Below are 17387 nucleotides of genomic sequence, written 5' to 3' on the forward strand. Positions count from 1 at the left end.
GAACCAGAGAATCAGAGAGGTCTTCCTGGTTCATAAACCAAAAGCATTTGGTTTCTGCAGCTCTAAATGCAATCGTGTAGTATATATTATAATACTAGCATGGGCTATTCTGCTGTATAATGAATGATACTTTAGATATTTGTTTTGATAATACTTCCATTACTTAAGATTTAATGCAGGACTTTTATTTTCAATAGAGTCATGTTACGTTGTAGTATTGCAACTTTTACTTATTCAACGGGATCTGGATACCTCTTTCATCGTTGCTTGCCATGCTTCAAACATTATTCATTGCAACCTCAGATGTATTTAACACCTGTTTATTTTCTGTTCTGGCAGTAATCTATTTTTTTTTTTATATTTCCAACTGTTTCCCATCAGTGAGACACCCTGTATCCACCTGCATAATTAAATCAAACCACTGAGGTAATTTGCAGACTGTCTTGGCAAATGTCACATGGAGAGAAAACAGGAGATCTGCAGCCCGTTCGTTCCACGGCGCAACAGCACTGGGAGGAAAACGAGTGCAGAAATAGTCAGCGAAGCCAGACAGTCCCTGCGAGTCCAGTCCACCCAGCGACCGTTCACTCCCAGAGATGGACACCGGCAACTTTTTGAAAAGAGCTCTGTACGTGCCGACCGGGACAGCAGACCTCCATCCGCCTTTAGGTTAGTCACAAACTCAGGTGTTCAGGTTCTGAGGGGTCACATGTAACTTGTAGAAGTAAAGAGCCATTTCTTTCCACTTTTCAGTCTTCATGCTCAAAATTTTGATGCTCCGGACTCCAGGCCAGGTTCAGGGACTCGCCTCTCTCCTCTGGACCATGTCAGTTCCCTCACACACACAGCTATATATAGTAGTTCAAATCATTCAAATTAAGGTGGTATTCGTTGTAAGCTCAGGGACCTATTTGCATCTTTTAATATTATGAGTATTACCGTGAAAACTGAAAAATAGGATAAGGAGTATACACGCCTCTGTACACCAACATGAGAGCTTATCCGGTTTTAATAAATGGGATTATAATGTTAATATATGAAATCAGAGTAACCAAAATAATAGGATCTTTGTGGACATGCGTAGTTTAATTTGTGGATTCAAGTTCTGGCTCATTGTTCACACCATCCACTAATATGTTTGTGTGGTACCAGAAGCCAAAGTTTCCAGTCCCCTGTGATGTTGAGGATCCATTCAAGGCCTTCCCCAAACCCCCCACTGACCCACTGGAAGGGAAGAGGGGGCTGCCAGGGGCGCGGGCACGCCTCCTTCGGGCTGGATCGCTCACCATGTTGGCTCCTGTAGAGGGACAAAAAGATGGTAAGGACGGAAAAAAAGGGAGAAAAGATGGTAAATAAAAGTAATTATTATAATCCATGTCGCACTTACAATAAAATGCTATTAAGAGAAGGTATTATGGTGCATTTGTGCTCTGTAGATTTCACCCGTTGCATCCCTGTAAATCTTCTGTGCACGCACTAGTGCAAGAGCAGTTTCCTCAAAGGGAAATGAATGGAGCCATTCACATGCTGACATTATACCTGATTTACATTCTCTGCGGTTGTTCTGGGTGAAAAACGTGATTTACTGCTGCTGTTTTGAGTGGGAAATGAGTCTCTCTCTCTCTCTCTCTCTCTCTCTTGAACCTCGTCTCGCGAATCTGCTCCGCTATTTAGAGCAATGAAATAGATGTTCAAAAGGATTGACTGATTTGGAAATCTTTGAGTAAATGTGCATAATACAGTATGTGATTGTGTACAAAATTGAAATTTAAGCTACAAACGTTATAGCAGCAACCTGTAAATATCTTCTTGCCACATCCTGTGTGTCCAGGCCCAGGACAAAAGCAGCTGTCAGCTAAACGACTCCCCAGCACAGACCACACCGAGGTCTGCAGTAGTCCCCACAAACCTGGCCCACGCAGAACAGCAAGTGAAAGGTATGCTTTCTATCCCTCTGTTTGACTTGCAAGATCTGTCCTCTCTTGTCTGCCCCCCCACCCCGACCCCCACCCAGCCTCTCCTGCGCCCGCTTTTTGACCAAAGTGACAGTACGACAATGACCTGAGGATTTATAGGCACACTAGAGGTTGCAGTGGTAGCCATTACAAGATGGAGTTGATTGTGCCTTCCATTTTTGCCTTTTGTCAAATCCTCCTCCTTGCTTTCTTACCTCTTTGCATTGCCCCAGTTGTCAAATTCACAGAGTTTAATGTCTTGTGTTCCTTTTTTAGTCTACAACTTATCCAGACTACCAAGAAGAGAAAGTCCAAACAGGAAATACCTTAGTAAAGCTGATATCATTATACTTGTTTGTGTTTTGTGCTGCGCTATGTCCAACCCATGACCCGAATGTTTTATTTTTTAAAGAATTTTTAGGGCTCATTTATTGCCTTTATTAGAGCAGCTGGAGAATGACAGAAAAGGGGGAAGAGAGAGGGGACGACACACAGCAAAACACCCTTGATCCAAATGTTAACAAAAATTAAAAGTTAGAACAGGCCTGAAAATTGCTCTCAAATTGATCTTTTATATTGTTCAGGCACCAACATTAGACAAACTCAAATCTAGGGTAAGTTGCTAGTTTTATTTTACGTACATTCAGCTACCATCACTGACCGCTGAATATATGAAGTCAGTTAGACCAGCCATGGGGTGTGTTTTAGGTGCAAACTAATTTGTGAGGGCTGGAGTCTAGGGACACCAAATATCAGACATGATGAGGCACCAGAGTTCAGGACAGTGAGCCAGCAGATTCCACCAACGAGGGACATGAACTTCCCCTTTAATATCGTCACGTGGTGGGTCTGTATTAGATAAACAAACAAAGAAAGATGTAACATAATATCATGCATTTACTCATCGTAACCATCTCAATTATCAAACTCAAAATACCAACAGATTCCTTAGGTTTTTTAGTTTTATATGATACCAGTATCTTTACTCTTTAAAACTGAGCCTGATACAACCTAGTGGCTTTAAAACAAATTTGCTTTAACGCTTTATCGCGTCAACTCTGACAGCCCTAATAATATTCAAACACCAACAATACATCAGTTAAACTCTGGAATCAATCATAAGTTGAACTAGACAAACGCATGGCATCATCAAACTGATAAACCTTGAAGACTAACTCACTTTATACGCCCTTGACAAGCACAAGGGAACACAGGTCTGGTGTGTGGCAGAGCAAACAGAGTAATGATTCTCCTCCTAGTTATAGGAGCGCTGATTGAGGGCAGATTGAGCTCACCTGTGTCGAGTCTGTGGCTCCTCCCAGAGCTCATCAGGCTCATGGAAAACATGGGAGACTTTCAATAGCGTCACTAATAGATCGAACAAATTCTTCAACTCGACCCCATTTTAAACCCTCTTATACTTTACTGTCCACTATATCTTGGTCACGGTGAAATCCAGCTTCATGCCCAGTGAAACTGCCTCTATCTGTCATTACTATCACGTGTCATCTTTTACACCTTCACAGTGCAGAAAGGCTAAAAGCTTTGCTTTTTTCTGCCGACCTCATCAGCCGTGTGTCAGCACGAGGGGCATAATTCTGGACGTGAGGTCGGGGGGGGGGCTGTCGTTACAATCTATCCGCCTATCGATTGGGTGGGGTAGCTGGGGCTGTAGAGGGGGGACAGACCATAAAACACTTTTACAGGAAATCTGGCCCGCAGCACAACCTCCTCCCTCACAAAGCCGAGTTAACACGCAATGTTTGTGTAACTTGTTGCTGACAAAGAGAAGTCCCCAGAGATGAGACTTCTTGATCGGTATTAGGTCAGAGTTTTTGAAGCAATGAACTACATAAAAGGTGCATTCGACGGAGACAAACAAAGTGAAAATCACAGAGATAGTCGAGCCAGAAGTGCACTGACTACAAGTGGAAATAGACGCAGCATGACAGATTAATATGATGAGTTGGATGAGATATAAAGATAGGAAAGATTAGACATCCACTAGCTTCTTTTTCTCCAATAAGCCGGAGCTTTATAGCTCCAAATGGCTCTCTATTAGATTTGGGTGCCCATCTGGGTAAGGCTGGCAGCAGCGTGTGTTGTGACTGCAGTGCACTGGCCAGGCCTAAGACAGGGATGAGGTCATGTCTCGGAGAATGCAGTATCACACAAAGAGGCCTTATTATCAGGCTCTTAATCCTATCATACAGAGCCAAAGCCCGCTCGCTGACATTCACTGCAACATGCCTCGGCCAGCGCTCCCTGCTGCATATATGCCCCGTGTGCCAGCTCATACCAATCACTGAAATCCCCTTCAAAGTGAGAGTCACACCCGCGTACTGTGTGTTAATGCTAATGTCATCGATGGTGATGCTCCGATGGAATGAAAAGGAGACATTTTTACAATAACTAGGGCCATTTTCTGTCTCATACCTGTCAGCAAGGAACCGTGAAATAAAGCTCACTTGAGTGTAAAAGCTCAATAAGCTGAGAGTCAGCCTTTTGTGCTAATGTCACTGCAGACGCTTCAGAGTCCTGATAACGTAATAATAATAATAATGTGTGTCTTTGACAGGAGTGAGTACACTTTTCCATATTTTCACTCTTTTGTGTGGGACTTGTGAAGTAAATCTTGCAGTTATAGCAGCAACGAGGATGACTCACCGTGATGCTTGTGTTTATCTATTTATTAATAGCTGTTTTCTCAGTTGGTCAGGTAGTAATTAGTCATAAGCAGTTGGTGAAGAAGTACTCCGATTTGTTTACTTAAGTAAAGTAAGTAAGTAAGTAAAAGTCATTCACTTAAAATCTTACTTAAGTAAAAGTACAGAGGTTTTATAATCAAAATTTACTTAAAGTATCAAAAATAAAAGTACTTGTTTTGCAAATTATATATTATTTTATTTATATTATATATATTATATTAGTAGTTTAGTTCAGTGGTTCCCAACCCTGGGGTCAGAGTAACTAGTAACTATATCGGTCAAATAAATGTAGTGGAGTAAAAAGTACAATATTTCCCACTGAAATGTAGTGGAGTAGCATAAAATGGAAATAGTCAAGTAAAGTACACATACCTCAAAATTGTACTTAAATACAGGATTTGAGTAAAAGTGCTTATAGTTACTTTCCACCACTGGTCATAAGACACACTACCTGTCGTGTTTCACAGACTTCATTGCAGCATTGAGTCTCTTTGTGTGACTTGACAGTGACATGCATATAGAGTTAGATGCAACGGTGACATGCAGAGAGGGCAAGCCACAACACATAGTAGAGCATGACAAGGGGTGTGTGGGTTTCTGGGAGCGCTTTACGGTTACTGCACAGAGGCGGTAAAAGGCTGTAGAGAAACGGCTCACAGTGACAAAGCATGAACAGCTTAAACCAAACTGCCCACAAAGCTGAGATCTTAGTTCCTGTCTGTTGGGGGAGTGCAGTTTGTGATGCACAACGGGCACAGACACAAATATTCACACAGAAACTTACGAGCAGTCACGCACAAACAGACACACATTTATCTGCACGAGTGTAATGTACATACACGCACATTAACAGCACCTGTACACAACGCTCAACCTCTGCTGCAACAGGGACACCTAGTGGCCCTTGATGAAAATACACCTGTAGCTGACAGAATATAAAGTCAGCAGCTTTTTATGGATTCTTTGACACAATTTCATCCTTTTAAATATTTCATTTTTCTTTCAGTTTATTATTATTTAAATGTCTACCAAAGTCAATTAAATGAAACTAAACAAGTCACATACTGTATGTCTCATCTCCAAAATGTGATGTAACAAGACTCTTTGTGTTTTTGTGTTTCTTTGTGCCAACAGTAGAATAAAGCAGCCCAGTGTTGACTCAGGCGTTAGACTCACAGGGTGCAGAGCAGGACGGAGAGCAGGTTTGTCCAGATACACTAAATGAACCTCTTTTATTTTACATATTTAACACAAACATTTTGTACTGCATTTGAAACAAAAACACAACTTTTCCTATTATACCATTCAACCATTCAGTGACTTTACTTTTCTAAGATGTCCAACTAAAAGCAACCCATGTGTGCCTAAATATAATAAGACTTGTTGTTTCACCAGCAATATAGACACACCTCTCTCCCCGTAACTGAACACCCCCTTTTTGAGTGTCAAACTTTGATTGGGGTGTTGTTGCTAAGAGCCTAATTTCCACCACGAGAGGCAGCCAGCCAATAGCTGAGAGAGCTGTTGGTTTGGGCAACCACAGTTTCCTGCATCACACCAAGCAAAGGGGGGTATGCAAATGTTCAGCAAAAAAATGTGCATGGCGTGTGAGAGGTTGCAGACATTTGCACATGTGTTTTCATCACAAATGCCCACACGCCAACTATTTCAGCACAGAAATCAGAGGAAGTGTAACTGTGGATGGTGACCTTTCATTGTGGCATCAAACTTCCTGCCGTTTTATTTTAAGACGGTGAACTTGTGAACCGTTGCTTTGACGCTCGTGTTCACTGTCTGCGTTTGGATGTGGTAATTGGCTAACTGCAATTTCTCTCTGCACATTTCAGAGCCGGGGAATGAAGACAACAGCACCACAAGCACAGAGGAGGATGCAGAGTCACTGGTGTGGAATAATGTGATTGCTCCTCTTCTCCAACAACTAGAGAGTGTGGCTGCAGGTAGTGTGGTCAATGCAATAAGGAAACCCACTAAAAAAGTGCAAACATGTGACATGCATTAGTCTTGAGATCCATTTGTGTGACCCAAAGAGTTTCTGTCACCAACTTCACTTATCAATATTACATTTTCCCTTTTTGGGTTGAAGAAAGTTAATCTAAAATGTAATGTGGGTGCAGTGATACTGGCCTTTTTTTATTAAAGGTAAGCTTCTCATTTCTCTATTTCTTATTACATTTTCAACCAGCAGGTTTTTAGCATTGGCAGATAGTCATGCTGCACAAAGTCTCCCAAAATGAAAACGCGCTGTCATTTCAACCACTGAAGAAAGGCAAACAAACTAGTGATATGTTTGGCATCCATGCCGAATTGTCTTAGTCTGAAACTGCAGTCTGGCAGCCATGAAATGAAATCTATGGCTGTAAATATTTTAACACTCTACAAATTTAATGGAAAATTCATTTGAAAGATAAATATTAAATATTTATTGTACCGAGTGCCTTCTGGCTCATGCATAAAACACCTTTCAGATTCAGTGGGAAATTGCAGTGAAGAAGTGTTGAGTGTGAGACTGCAGCCAGTCTTTTTTAGAAATGGCCAAACCCTGTTCTTTATACAGGGAAAACATTTATTTTACCTCAAAAACAAGGAAAAGACTCCACCCTTTCTCTTCCTCTGCGTCAAGATCGGAGCTGCCTGTTGCAGGAATTGTTCCCCTGCATTCGACCATTGAGCTGCTTCTTAGAAAAGGGAGGAGAATGTTATTTTACTGCTGACCGATGCATTATTGATGTTGAGGATTTAACCTCAAGTTCTTCATGCAAATGATAAATGTACACCATGCAGTAGAGCCCAAAGATATTGCACATGCATACCACAACATCTGTATTTATAGGGACACACACTTGCCAACACACACAAGTGGGTGTTTTCTTTTTGGGGTTGTTTGCTTTCCCTGTGAATGTTTGACATGTTTGCCCTGAATTTGACATCATTTTCTGTTTTCCCTGCGATGCCAGGCAGCTCCGAGGGCTCGGTGGACCGTCTGTGTGATTTGTGTGACGGTCTCCACGGCGCCTTGGCAGAAGCGGACATGCTCGGCCGACGCTGTAAGAGGAGGTCAGGGATACTTCGAACGCTGTTCCGCCTCATCGACCTCAACTCGGCCCAGCTCAACCTGCACATCGCCAAGCTCTGCCTCGCTGTGAGTTGTCTGGGTCTGACCGGGTGGCAACGTGTCTGCCACTTAGTCACTATCACAAGGGCATCCAGGGACGCTTAACACAAACGTTTTTTTTGCTTTTCTCTCTCCAGCTGTGTGTCAGTGGAAACAACCTGCTCAACATCTGTAAGCTCATCTTCCAGATCAGCCGCAGTGAAAGCAACGACATCCTCTTCCAGCACAACTCCATCATAGGTGAACACTATTCTGGGTCACGATGATCTAGCTTAGGTTTCCTATTCTGTTCTATATTCTAACATATATGCAAGTAAAGAACACAAACTTATTCTTTATGTGTTTGTTGGCTGATGTAGATTCCCCCGTTATTAGATAAAAATGTTTTTGTTTATGTCTGCTATATGAGCTGCTCCAAGAGCGTAATGTTCTCTGCTGGCCTAGAGTGATTTTTGTATCTGTCAGAGAAGCCAGTATTTCAATTTAGCATGTTTCCTTAATCTCTGATTACATATCATGGTCATTTTATGATTTATTACAGTAAATGTATTACATATTGGTCCTTTAACTTTCGATTTCTCTTTTGTGTAGACTCGTTTCTGGGCGTTTTGAGCAAAGAGGATGTGTCCTCATCTGGAGAAGCTCTGCTCTACTGTGTTGGGACTCTGAAATTCCTCTCAGGAAACGGTGCGATCCTCAGACTCCTGCTGGACAAGAACTGTGTCGGTGTGGCTCAGAAACTCATCCAGAGGCTCCGCGCGGCAGACGACGCCAACTTCACTGTAGCAGGACACATCCTTGTGCAGGTGTGCCAGACTTAACACTGCTGAGAGAGTTTTAAAATGCGGAAACTTGAAGCATCTACTCCTGCTCGCAAAATAATACACATACTTTCTCAACAGTTGTACAAAGTCAATATAAAGGAACACAATGTTAAATGTTCTTCTTCATGTGTTTGTTGGCTGATGTAGATTTTCCCGCTATTAGACAAAAATGTTTTTGTTTATGTCTGCTGTATGAGCTGCTCCAAGAGCGTAATGTTCTCTGCTGGCCTGCTTGCCACTTCAGTCTAACACACACCCTGCTACACTCTTCCGAAAATGATTGCTGCTAACCGCATAAGTCGGCCCTAGCAAACATCTTGAGCCAGCGTTTCATTTGATATCTAACTCAACTCATTATGCTATTATAGGAGGGAAAATAAGCCGACTATAACTTTCCAGAGCTTTCAGTGTTGCCGTGTGTTGGAAATGACTGTTTCCCTCCTGTGATAGAATGATTTATGTCCATACTGAATAGTTTCCGGTGGCTCCGCTGTATGGCGTCCTGTACGGGCCGGCAGCCAGCCTTAATGAGCCACAATGGCACAACTCTGACACACTGGCCTAAATAGAAACGCTCAGATAAAGTATTAATGTACATTACTTCTTGCTATCTCACCCCTCTCTCTGTCTGACCTCTGACCTCTGTAGCTGACAGCAACCTTGAGGAACCTTGCAGATCACCCTGATTCCCGTCCACTCTTCGTCTCCTTCTCTATACTACCTGAGCTCTGTCTGGTGCTGCGTCATCACCACAAAGACCCGGACATCTGCACCAACATTTCCAGAATATACAGGTATCACACATGCTCTTCTATAAAGATAATGTCTTCCTTATTTCTTCCTGCTTCTCTCCCCAGCTCACGAACATTAACCATCATAACCTGTCATCAAAACAGGCCATCATTCAGCTCTCACCCTCTCTTCTCTGTTTTCCTGTCTAACTCCAGCAGTCAATCCGCTTTCTTCTTTCCTCCAACTTTGTTTGTAGTCGGGTCTCACAAAACAAGAGTCTCCAGAGAAACACAGCATTTGTCAGAGGGGATGTCATTAGACATCTGTTTCTGCCTATGCCGTTACAAAAACACTCAAGGTAGTGACGCAGCTGAGCTCTCTTTTGCCAGTTGGTGTGATGAATAGTTTAGCTTCTTCAGTATAGAGTTCTGAATGTACAAATGAGTTTAAATGTGAAGACCTGCCTGCAAAAAACAACAACTACATGTGCAGTTTAAAGTAAAGTTAAAGTTAGAAACACAGTTCCTTGTGTGCACTTGCTCACCCAGAGTTAGACACTAAACACCTACACCAGTAAGGCGCTTTTAAGTCACACAAGCTCCTAGCAAATAGGAAAAAAACATTTCCAAGGGTAGACTAATCCAACATAGGCTAAAACTGTGGCTTATGTAACTGAATATGAAGGTACTGGAAAAGAAAATACATACTATAGTTTAAAGGGAGACAATGCAACTAGAGAAGTTGCCAGGCAGCTGTACTCTTAACCTTTTGGCCATGGGAGAAAGGTTCGGTGTTAAACCATGCACAGGGCTTGGGGCACCGAAGTCACCCGATCACCCCATCTTCTCGGCTCTGACAGCAGGCCTCTTACCACTAATAACACCTGATCTCAATACCTCCACCAAACAGAGTGCAATGACTCGAATGATGCTCTAATCTTCAGTTTTGCGCTTCAGGTCTCATGAGTACCTCATCAGTTTTAGAAGTGTTTTTCCAATATAGCCCAAGACAATGAAAGCATTGAAAGGTAGATCCCAGGCCTACATATCCATTAGCTGGAGTGTTGTTTTAATATCTCCATATTTAGTCAGCATAGCGGAGCAGTCAGTCAGTGGTATTTGTTGTTCCCTCTCTCCCTTAGTAAACTCTCCTCTTACTCGGAGTGCCGCCTCGCTCTGGCCCAGACCCCCGACTGCTACCAACTATTTTTAGAACTGCTGAGCAAACATCACCAAAAACAGGTGAGTCCACCAGCCTCCTCTTCTGTGTGTGTGTGTGTGAGTGGGAAGTGGAGACAGGCTTTTCCGGTGCTGCTGATGTAATCCGCTAAGCATGTTTGCCCTAAGAGCAAGTTGTTTATGTACCTCAAGTCCAAGCACATTTACAGGACATTGTGTCCATCTGCACATAGCGTCCGTCCCTCTTCCTCGCGTGCGTTTTGACATTTAATCATCCCAGGAGGGGCTGAGTGAGTCAAGGAAAGGGGCAGAGGGAGGGAGGAGGAAAGGAAACAAAATAAATGAGGTGAGCTGGAGCAGATACTACAGTAGAGGTGATACAGAGGTGGAGGGGAGGAGTGATAGACATGAGGAGGAGGAGTAGAAGAAAAGGGTGGGACTTTGGCAATCATACATGACTGACATGTGTTCTTAATCTCAATAGGAATAAACACACACCCACGCCGACAAATACACACACACACACACTGGACAGTAATACATGTAATAAGCACCCAGTCCTGGGACGGCCCGTGCTGTCCTCATCCCAACGCCCCTGGACGTTTATGGGAGAAAATAAAAGCTCACCTGTTCTTCATGTTATTTACTAAGTAGAGTCGGGATACAAGGGTGACGCACGGGGTGTCATTTGTCACCTTTTTCTCGGTACAGGTGCGATAACTCATTAAAAAGAGAGGGCGTAGTTACCCTCAAACATGTCTAAACAGCTATGAGCCCTCTGGGGGACACAAGGGACACTGACAATGGTGCTACTTGACAGGACAGGCTCACTGGGCTGCAGGTGAGGCGGCTGCTGATCTTCAGATTGTAAATTAAATCTCATAGGATCGAATGTTGTTTTTCATCTTCTTGTCAGAAACAATCTCTTTTTTTATTCAAATATACTGTAAATATATCTATATACTATATTTACTATATAACCATCAAGCATCAACATTTGCTGGTTTCAGCTTTTCCTCTATTTTGTATCATTGTGAAGTGAATATCTTTGATTACTGGACTGTTGATCGGACAAAACAAGACATCTGAACACATCCTCTTTGGCTGTGGGAAATCATACTGGGCTTTTTTTGCTACTTTCTGACATGTAACAGATAAAACAATCGATTGATTAATCAAAAAATAATCTGCAGATAATAGATAATGAAATAAATATTTAGTTGCATCCCTAAAATATAATAAAAAACAAGTACAAACTACAAACACGCACAAAGTATATGTCCTATACCAGAGGTGTGGACTTGAGTCACATAACTTAGACTTGAGTCAGACTTAAGTGACGAATTTGACTGAAGACCCGACTCGAAAAAATCAAAAAAAGACTTGCAACTCGACTTGGACTCTAACACCAGTGACTCGTGACTTCACTTTAACCTTTTGCCTTGAAAATACTTGATACCTTCCCCCAAGCCCAAAGTTAAAAAGAATGTTTTTATTTAAAACTTGTGTGCACAAAGACAATCAACTGCCTGTACTGGAGGTGACTCCGACAGCGTCAGAGATGTTGGGTTTATTTACTTTTTGGGAGATCCTTTATTGATTTGTTTGGGAAGAGGATTTACTTGTGGGGGTAAATAACTGAACTGAACAAACTGAATTTCTATCTTGTGTTTGCTGCTGAATCCCTGAAAAGTGGTGTTTTTTTTGTTGAACTATGGAATCTTTATTATTGGGACTTACATTTAATTATCTTACACTTAACTCCCCAGATCCACTTTGTTTGAACTCTACTTGTTAAAATGGCATTACATTTGGTGAAGAGCGCATTATGACTTGTTTAGGACTCCAAACTCAAAGTTTAGGACTTGGGACTTGCGTGCAAAGACTTCAGAGTTACTTGCAAAACAATGACTTGGCCCCACCTCTGTCCGATACTATCTACATCCTATTAATCTCTAGCACTGAATAAAATGCTGCACGAGAAGAAGAGGATCAGTTGAATCATGTTTGAAGTAACTTTTCCAACACAGTCTGGCCTTTCAGACACATTTGCTGTAGAAAGAAACGTCTGGTTTGCAGAAAGTAAAATAACTGCATAAAGATAAAGGTTAACCACTACAGTGCTCCCCATCGTTCTCCCACAGGACCTCGTCGTGCGCCTTCTGTTCACCCTCGGGAACCTCACAGCCAAAAGCGAGGAGGCTCGGCTGGAGCTTTTTCAGTGTGACGGCTGCATGGACACACTGCTGCAGCTGTACGACGCCTACCAGCGCAGAGACGGCTCACCACACACACACCCACAGAAAGGTCCCCCTTCACCCAGCCGGCCTCAGGCGCCTCCAGTGAGTGTGCAGGAGGGTGAGGATGTGCTGGTGAAGCTGGTCAGGGTGTTGGCCAACATGTGCATCCACCCGGCTGTGGGTCCAGCTCTGGCTGCCAACACAACCTGCATTCAGCTGCTGATGGAGACACTGGGTGAGCAGGAGGAACTCGTCCTCCTTATGTTAGTCAGTTTTTAAGACCTCAGATTTACAGCTGTAAAGTTTCTAACGTTTCGTGTCGCACAAAGGCAGCAGTGTGTGAAAATCTGTAGTTCCAACTAGTTTAAAAATAGATGTTCAATGCATCGTAAGTACAGTATCTGCAAACCACTTCCCTTGTGCTGGGAACAAGACATGACTTTGGTCGAAAAACACACTCCTCATTTGTCTGCTCATTCCATCGCACGCTCTCCTTTCAGTACTCTCTGTTCGATTCGCAGCAGCACATCCTCTTTTGGTTTACCTGTTGTTGAAGTGTGACAGAGCGAAGCGCCTCACTGCATGAGCAGGATGTTCTGTCACATCTCACAGACGACTTGGTTTGTGTGTGTGAAATTCTCCCATGTGGTTAGATGGTTTCAGGACAGGTTGATCTGAGACGCAGATGGGTGTGAAACTCTCGATTTCTCTGCTGCATGCCTCCTACACACACTCCACGGCAGTTGGGAGAGAAAATTAAGTAAACACAAACAGAGGTCAAACTAGTGGAAAAAATGACAAACTATAGAGGGGTGATGCCAGAGAGTAAGACGGGAAGTAAATGAAGTAAGTGAAGACGGAAAGTGAGCAAATGAAGGAGATGATGGAGCAGCTGGAAACAGCAAACAAAATCTCAGTAGAGGATGAAAGAGCCGGGTTGGCTGATCCATGTCCTGTTATGATCAAGTTCATAACAGGCAGTGCTGCTTTACATTACAGAGCTGTGAGGGGGGGCCACAACAAAGCAGCATTTCCAGTCAGAAACAGAAACAGTATTCAGTGTGACACAGACGCCGCTTGACACCGACCGCAATATCCGCGATTTATGACCGAGCACACGACATCTGCTTCTATATCAGGAGCAGACTCGGTTTCCAGGCCGCTCACGATGTCATGGCAGCTTGCATCGGGTCACGTTGACCTTTGTATGCCAGCTCACGATCAAACCCAAAACCACAGATAACAGCTACTTTTATGATAAATGTCACAGTGTCACATCAGTGTGGCCGAGCTGTAATATGCAAAAAGGTTGTTGACTGTATTCCTGCATGTATTTATCATATTTAAATAGTTCTTTTTTATCTGCAAATTACTGATTAACTATTAATCATTTACATTTACATTGCAACCCAGTTTACACAAACCATGTTGCAGTTGTTTTATGGATTATTAACCCTCACTTTATCTTCTCCTCTTCATCAACATAAAAGGAAGCTTTCACCTGGAGTCACCTGGTTAGTCATTAAAAGGGAAAGAGCAGTTTATTTTGAGTTCTGCGTGTATTCTTTACAAGGCAATGTAATTATAATTTCTCACATTATGTTGAGACTAGTCACCAGAATAAGGTTATAGTGGGCAGTAATATGTGAAAAGGTTGTTCCTGATGACTGTGCAGTGAGGATGCTCCCTCTATTGGCTGCATTTTAAACAGGAAAAAAACATTAACTTCAAGATTTCTATTAGTAATGATGTTAATTCAAGGTTCCTTTTTTGTTTTTTACATGTGTGTTTGTGACACAGAGCTGAGGTCTGCGCAGGAGAGCGGGGAGCTGCTGGTGAATGTGGCCGCCACCATCAACAACCTGTCCTTCTACCAGGAGGACAGCTCTGTGCTCAGAGACAGTCAGCTCACCATGGCCAAGTGTAAGACTGACACATCTTAATGTAGAAATGAAAAATAAAAACTATGAATGAAAAGAAAATTAATTTCCGTCCGCCCTTCTACTCCCCCATTTCTCTCTTTTCCTCGGCTCACTCTTTCTTTTTCTACTTCAGTGATGTTGAAGTTGGTGCTCAGCTCCAGTATGGACGCCATGCTCGAGGCCACCCGTGTTTATGGAAATCTGTCACAGTCCAAGGATGTACGGGACTTCATCATGCAAAACAAAGGTATTTATGATGGATACAAACACCAACGGACAGGTTGCGTCCAAAACTCCATACTAATCTGCTATTTAGTACGCTAAAACAGTATGAGAGATCTTTTTAGCATGTCTGAAACCTTAGCATGAAACCAGTAGTACAAAAAATTGCATACTATTTCTGGTTAAATATTACAGTATGTAACACTGGACACTATGGTGGCATAATTATCCCACAATGCAATGAGGTAGTGATAACCGTTGATGGACAGCTCTGTAATGTCAATAACACTTCAATTTAAGTGTAAGTATAAGATTGCACGTTGCTAGGCATAAGTTTTTAAATTAGTTCAGACTTTATGATTCACACAAACCATCATTTGGTCACATGAGGTAATGAAATAGGTCTTATATGTAAATATGCATAAATCATATCATCCAAGCACAGAGCTTAACAGAAGAATACTGAGTACTTAGACACAGCGTGCCCCGTACAGTACGCATCTCCTCATGCTGTTGTGTCATGTTTAGGCTGGACTTATCTGCAAGGCCAGCTACACTCAGCATAAACATGCCTGCTGACTCTGGTGATAGCTGCCCTCTTATCTTTGACCTGCTTTGTCTTCGTCCGCTCCCTCACATCATCATCATCATCTTTCTCTGCTCTCTCTCTCTCTCTCTCTCTCTCTTCCTCAGTGCACCACTTTGTAGTGACGCTGCTCGACTCTAAAAGCACTGAGATGTGTTTTTCAGCCTGCGGGATCCTCACCAACCTGGCTCTGGACCCTCCCAACAGGGTCAGGCTCTCAGCGGAGGGGGCTGCTGCCAAGTAAGGACTAATGCACTAGTGCCCCATTTCAACCACACAAACCTTCCCCCAGAACTAGGAACCTTTTGAGGAACTCATTGCGTTTCGACCGCAGGGACCAGGGTCTAAATTAAGGTCCGGGAACATTTTCCAGGGCCTTTTTAAACCCCAAAAAGGCCCTGGTCGGGGGTAGTACTTTTGGGGTGGGGTTTGCAGACAACAATGGGCTCAAGGAACCTTTTAACTCCTTGAAAAGTAGTCCTGGGACTAAAATTAATGTAAAATGTAAAATAAATGTAAAATAAATGTTGAACTATTCCTTTAATATCAAACAGAACTAATGCTCTCTGAGTTTTTTGGCAAAGGTAGCATCCTGTTTGCAACAGAGAGTAAACGTTTTTGGGGGAAATATGGTTTTCATTTAGACAAACATGAGCACAACAACTCCACTGACATGAACAAGATGCTACTAATCATCTCATCAACTTGATGTTATTTGTTTACAGTAGTGATACACGTAAATGAAGTTATAATTACTGATTTGTCAATTTAGACTAACATGGCAACTCGAAGAGGAACAAATACTGTGAAATGATCTTCTAGGAAAAGCTTCTCACTTCCAAAAGTGAGCCTTGTTTGAACATTTGAGTTCTTACTTCCCTTCTCACACACACGCACACACACACGCACGCACACACACACACACACACACACACACACACACACACACACACACACTCACTCACACAATCCTCTTTCAGATATGGGTCCAATGAAGTGGAGCTAATGCCCACAAACCTGCCAGTCATGTGAATCCCTCTCCCTCGAGTCACACGATGTGTATCCGTGTGTGTGTGTGTGTGTGTGTGTGTGTTACCAGGCTTGTGGACTGTCTGAAAGACTTGGGACCAGGTGATTGGCAGCTGGCGGGCCAGGTCTGTCAGGCATTGTGGAACCTGATCTGCGGCGGCTCAGAGACGCTGCCGGACACGCAGGAGAGAGAGTCACTGCTGGAGATCCTCAGCACATACTCAGGTTGGTGCACACAGTCGTATTACTAATCCTTACATAACAAGGGAGGGAGACGTGCTGGAAAGAACACGCACAGCGGCCCACAGGGGAAAGGGAGGGACACACATGTTCCCACTATCACGAACATGATACCTCCACGGTCACATCTGGGAGCTCTCTCATCCTCTGTCCACTCTGTTGTGATTCATTCCTTAGATGAAGAGGAGGCTCTGAAGTGGATAGAGAATGAAGATATGAGGGACTTCCACAAGGCATGCTGGGAGTTGGAGTTCCTACCTGTAGCTCAAAAACTGATGAAGACGCTCCAGCCTCCGGACCGGACAGCCTGACGAACTGGAACATAAAGGGACACAGTGGGAGTTAATAAGAGTTTCATGTTGTCATGGAAACCTTAGCATTGTAACTATAAAAACACTTACCTCCAGTGGGTTTTAAAGGTGGCTGTAAGGGTTTGTAGTTTCCTTTTTACAGCCAGTTTTTAGGCCTACAGATGGTCTGCGTGTCATATTCAAAACAATAGATTTAAGGTCGCTGATAAAGGTTATTATGCAAAATATAAGAAGCAGGGTGTTAAAATATATATGTGTGGGTGTGAAAATTACCAGATTTTCTTTCTCAATTCTGTATACTTTATAA

At 42.9% G+C, this 17387-nt stretch overlaps 1 protein-coding gene and 1 long non-coding RNA gene across 6 annotated transcripts; one reads left to right on the forward strand and one right to left on the reverse strand.

Annotated features, from left to right (window-relative positions):
• The first annotated feature begins 420 nt into the window (after positions 1 to 420).
• On the forward strand, positions 421 to 17152 carry armc2 (armadillo repeat containing 2). 4 transcript variants are annotated; one of them, XM_037750010.1, is made up of 17 exons: positions 421 to 669; positions 754 to 826; positions 1153 to 1318; positions 1832 to 1937; positions 5798 to 5865; positions 6511 to 6621; positions 7639 to 7823; positions 7934 to 8036; positions 8388 to 8602; positions 9269 to 9414; positions 10494 to 10593; positions 12675 to 13005; positions 14571 to 14693; positions 14826 to 14939; positions 15608 to 15740; positions 16600 to 16754; positions 16947 to 17152. In XM_037750010.1, the coding sequence occupies exons 1-17, from the start codon at positions 458 to 460 to the stop codon at positions 17078 to 17080; spliced, it is 2475 nt and encodes an 824-aa protein (XP_037605938.1). In that variant the 5' UTR covers positions 421 to 457; the 3' UTR covers positions 17081 to 17152. The 4 variants fall into 4 exon arrangements, with proteins under 4 accessions (XP_037605938.1, XP_037605939.1, XP_037605940.1 ...); XM_037750011.1 differs by having other exon boundaries at positions 5801 to 5865; XM_037750012.1 differs by having other exon boundaries at positions 1838 to 1937.
• Positions 1061 to 3211, reverse strand: LOC119476648. Of its 2 annotated transcripts, XR_005204054.1 has the most exons (3): positions 3136 to 3205; positions 2617 to 2804; positions 1061 to 1297 (listed from the first exon to the last, which is right to left on the reverse strand). It is a non-coding gene; the product is annotated as an uncharacterized LOC119476648 (long non-coding RNA). The 2 variants fall into 2 exon arrangements; XR_005204053.1 differs by lacking the exon at positions 1061 to 1297 and having other exon boundaries at positions 2564 to 2804; positions 3136 to 3211.
• Positions 17153 to 17387: the final 235 nt, after the last annotated feature.

The sequence above is a fragment of the Sebastes umbrosus genome, chromosome 18, assembly GCF_015220745.1.
Source record: "Sebastes umbrosus isolate fSebUmb1 chromosome 18, fSebUmb1.pri, whole genome shotgun sequence".
NCBI classification, from domain to species: domain Eukaryota; kingdom Metazoa; phylum Chordata; class Actinopteri; order Perciformes; family Sebastidae; genus Sebastes; species Sebastes umbrosus.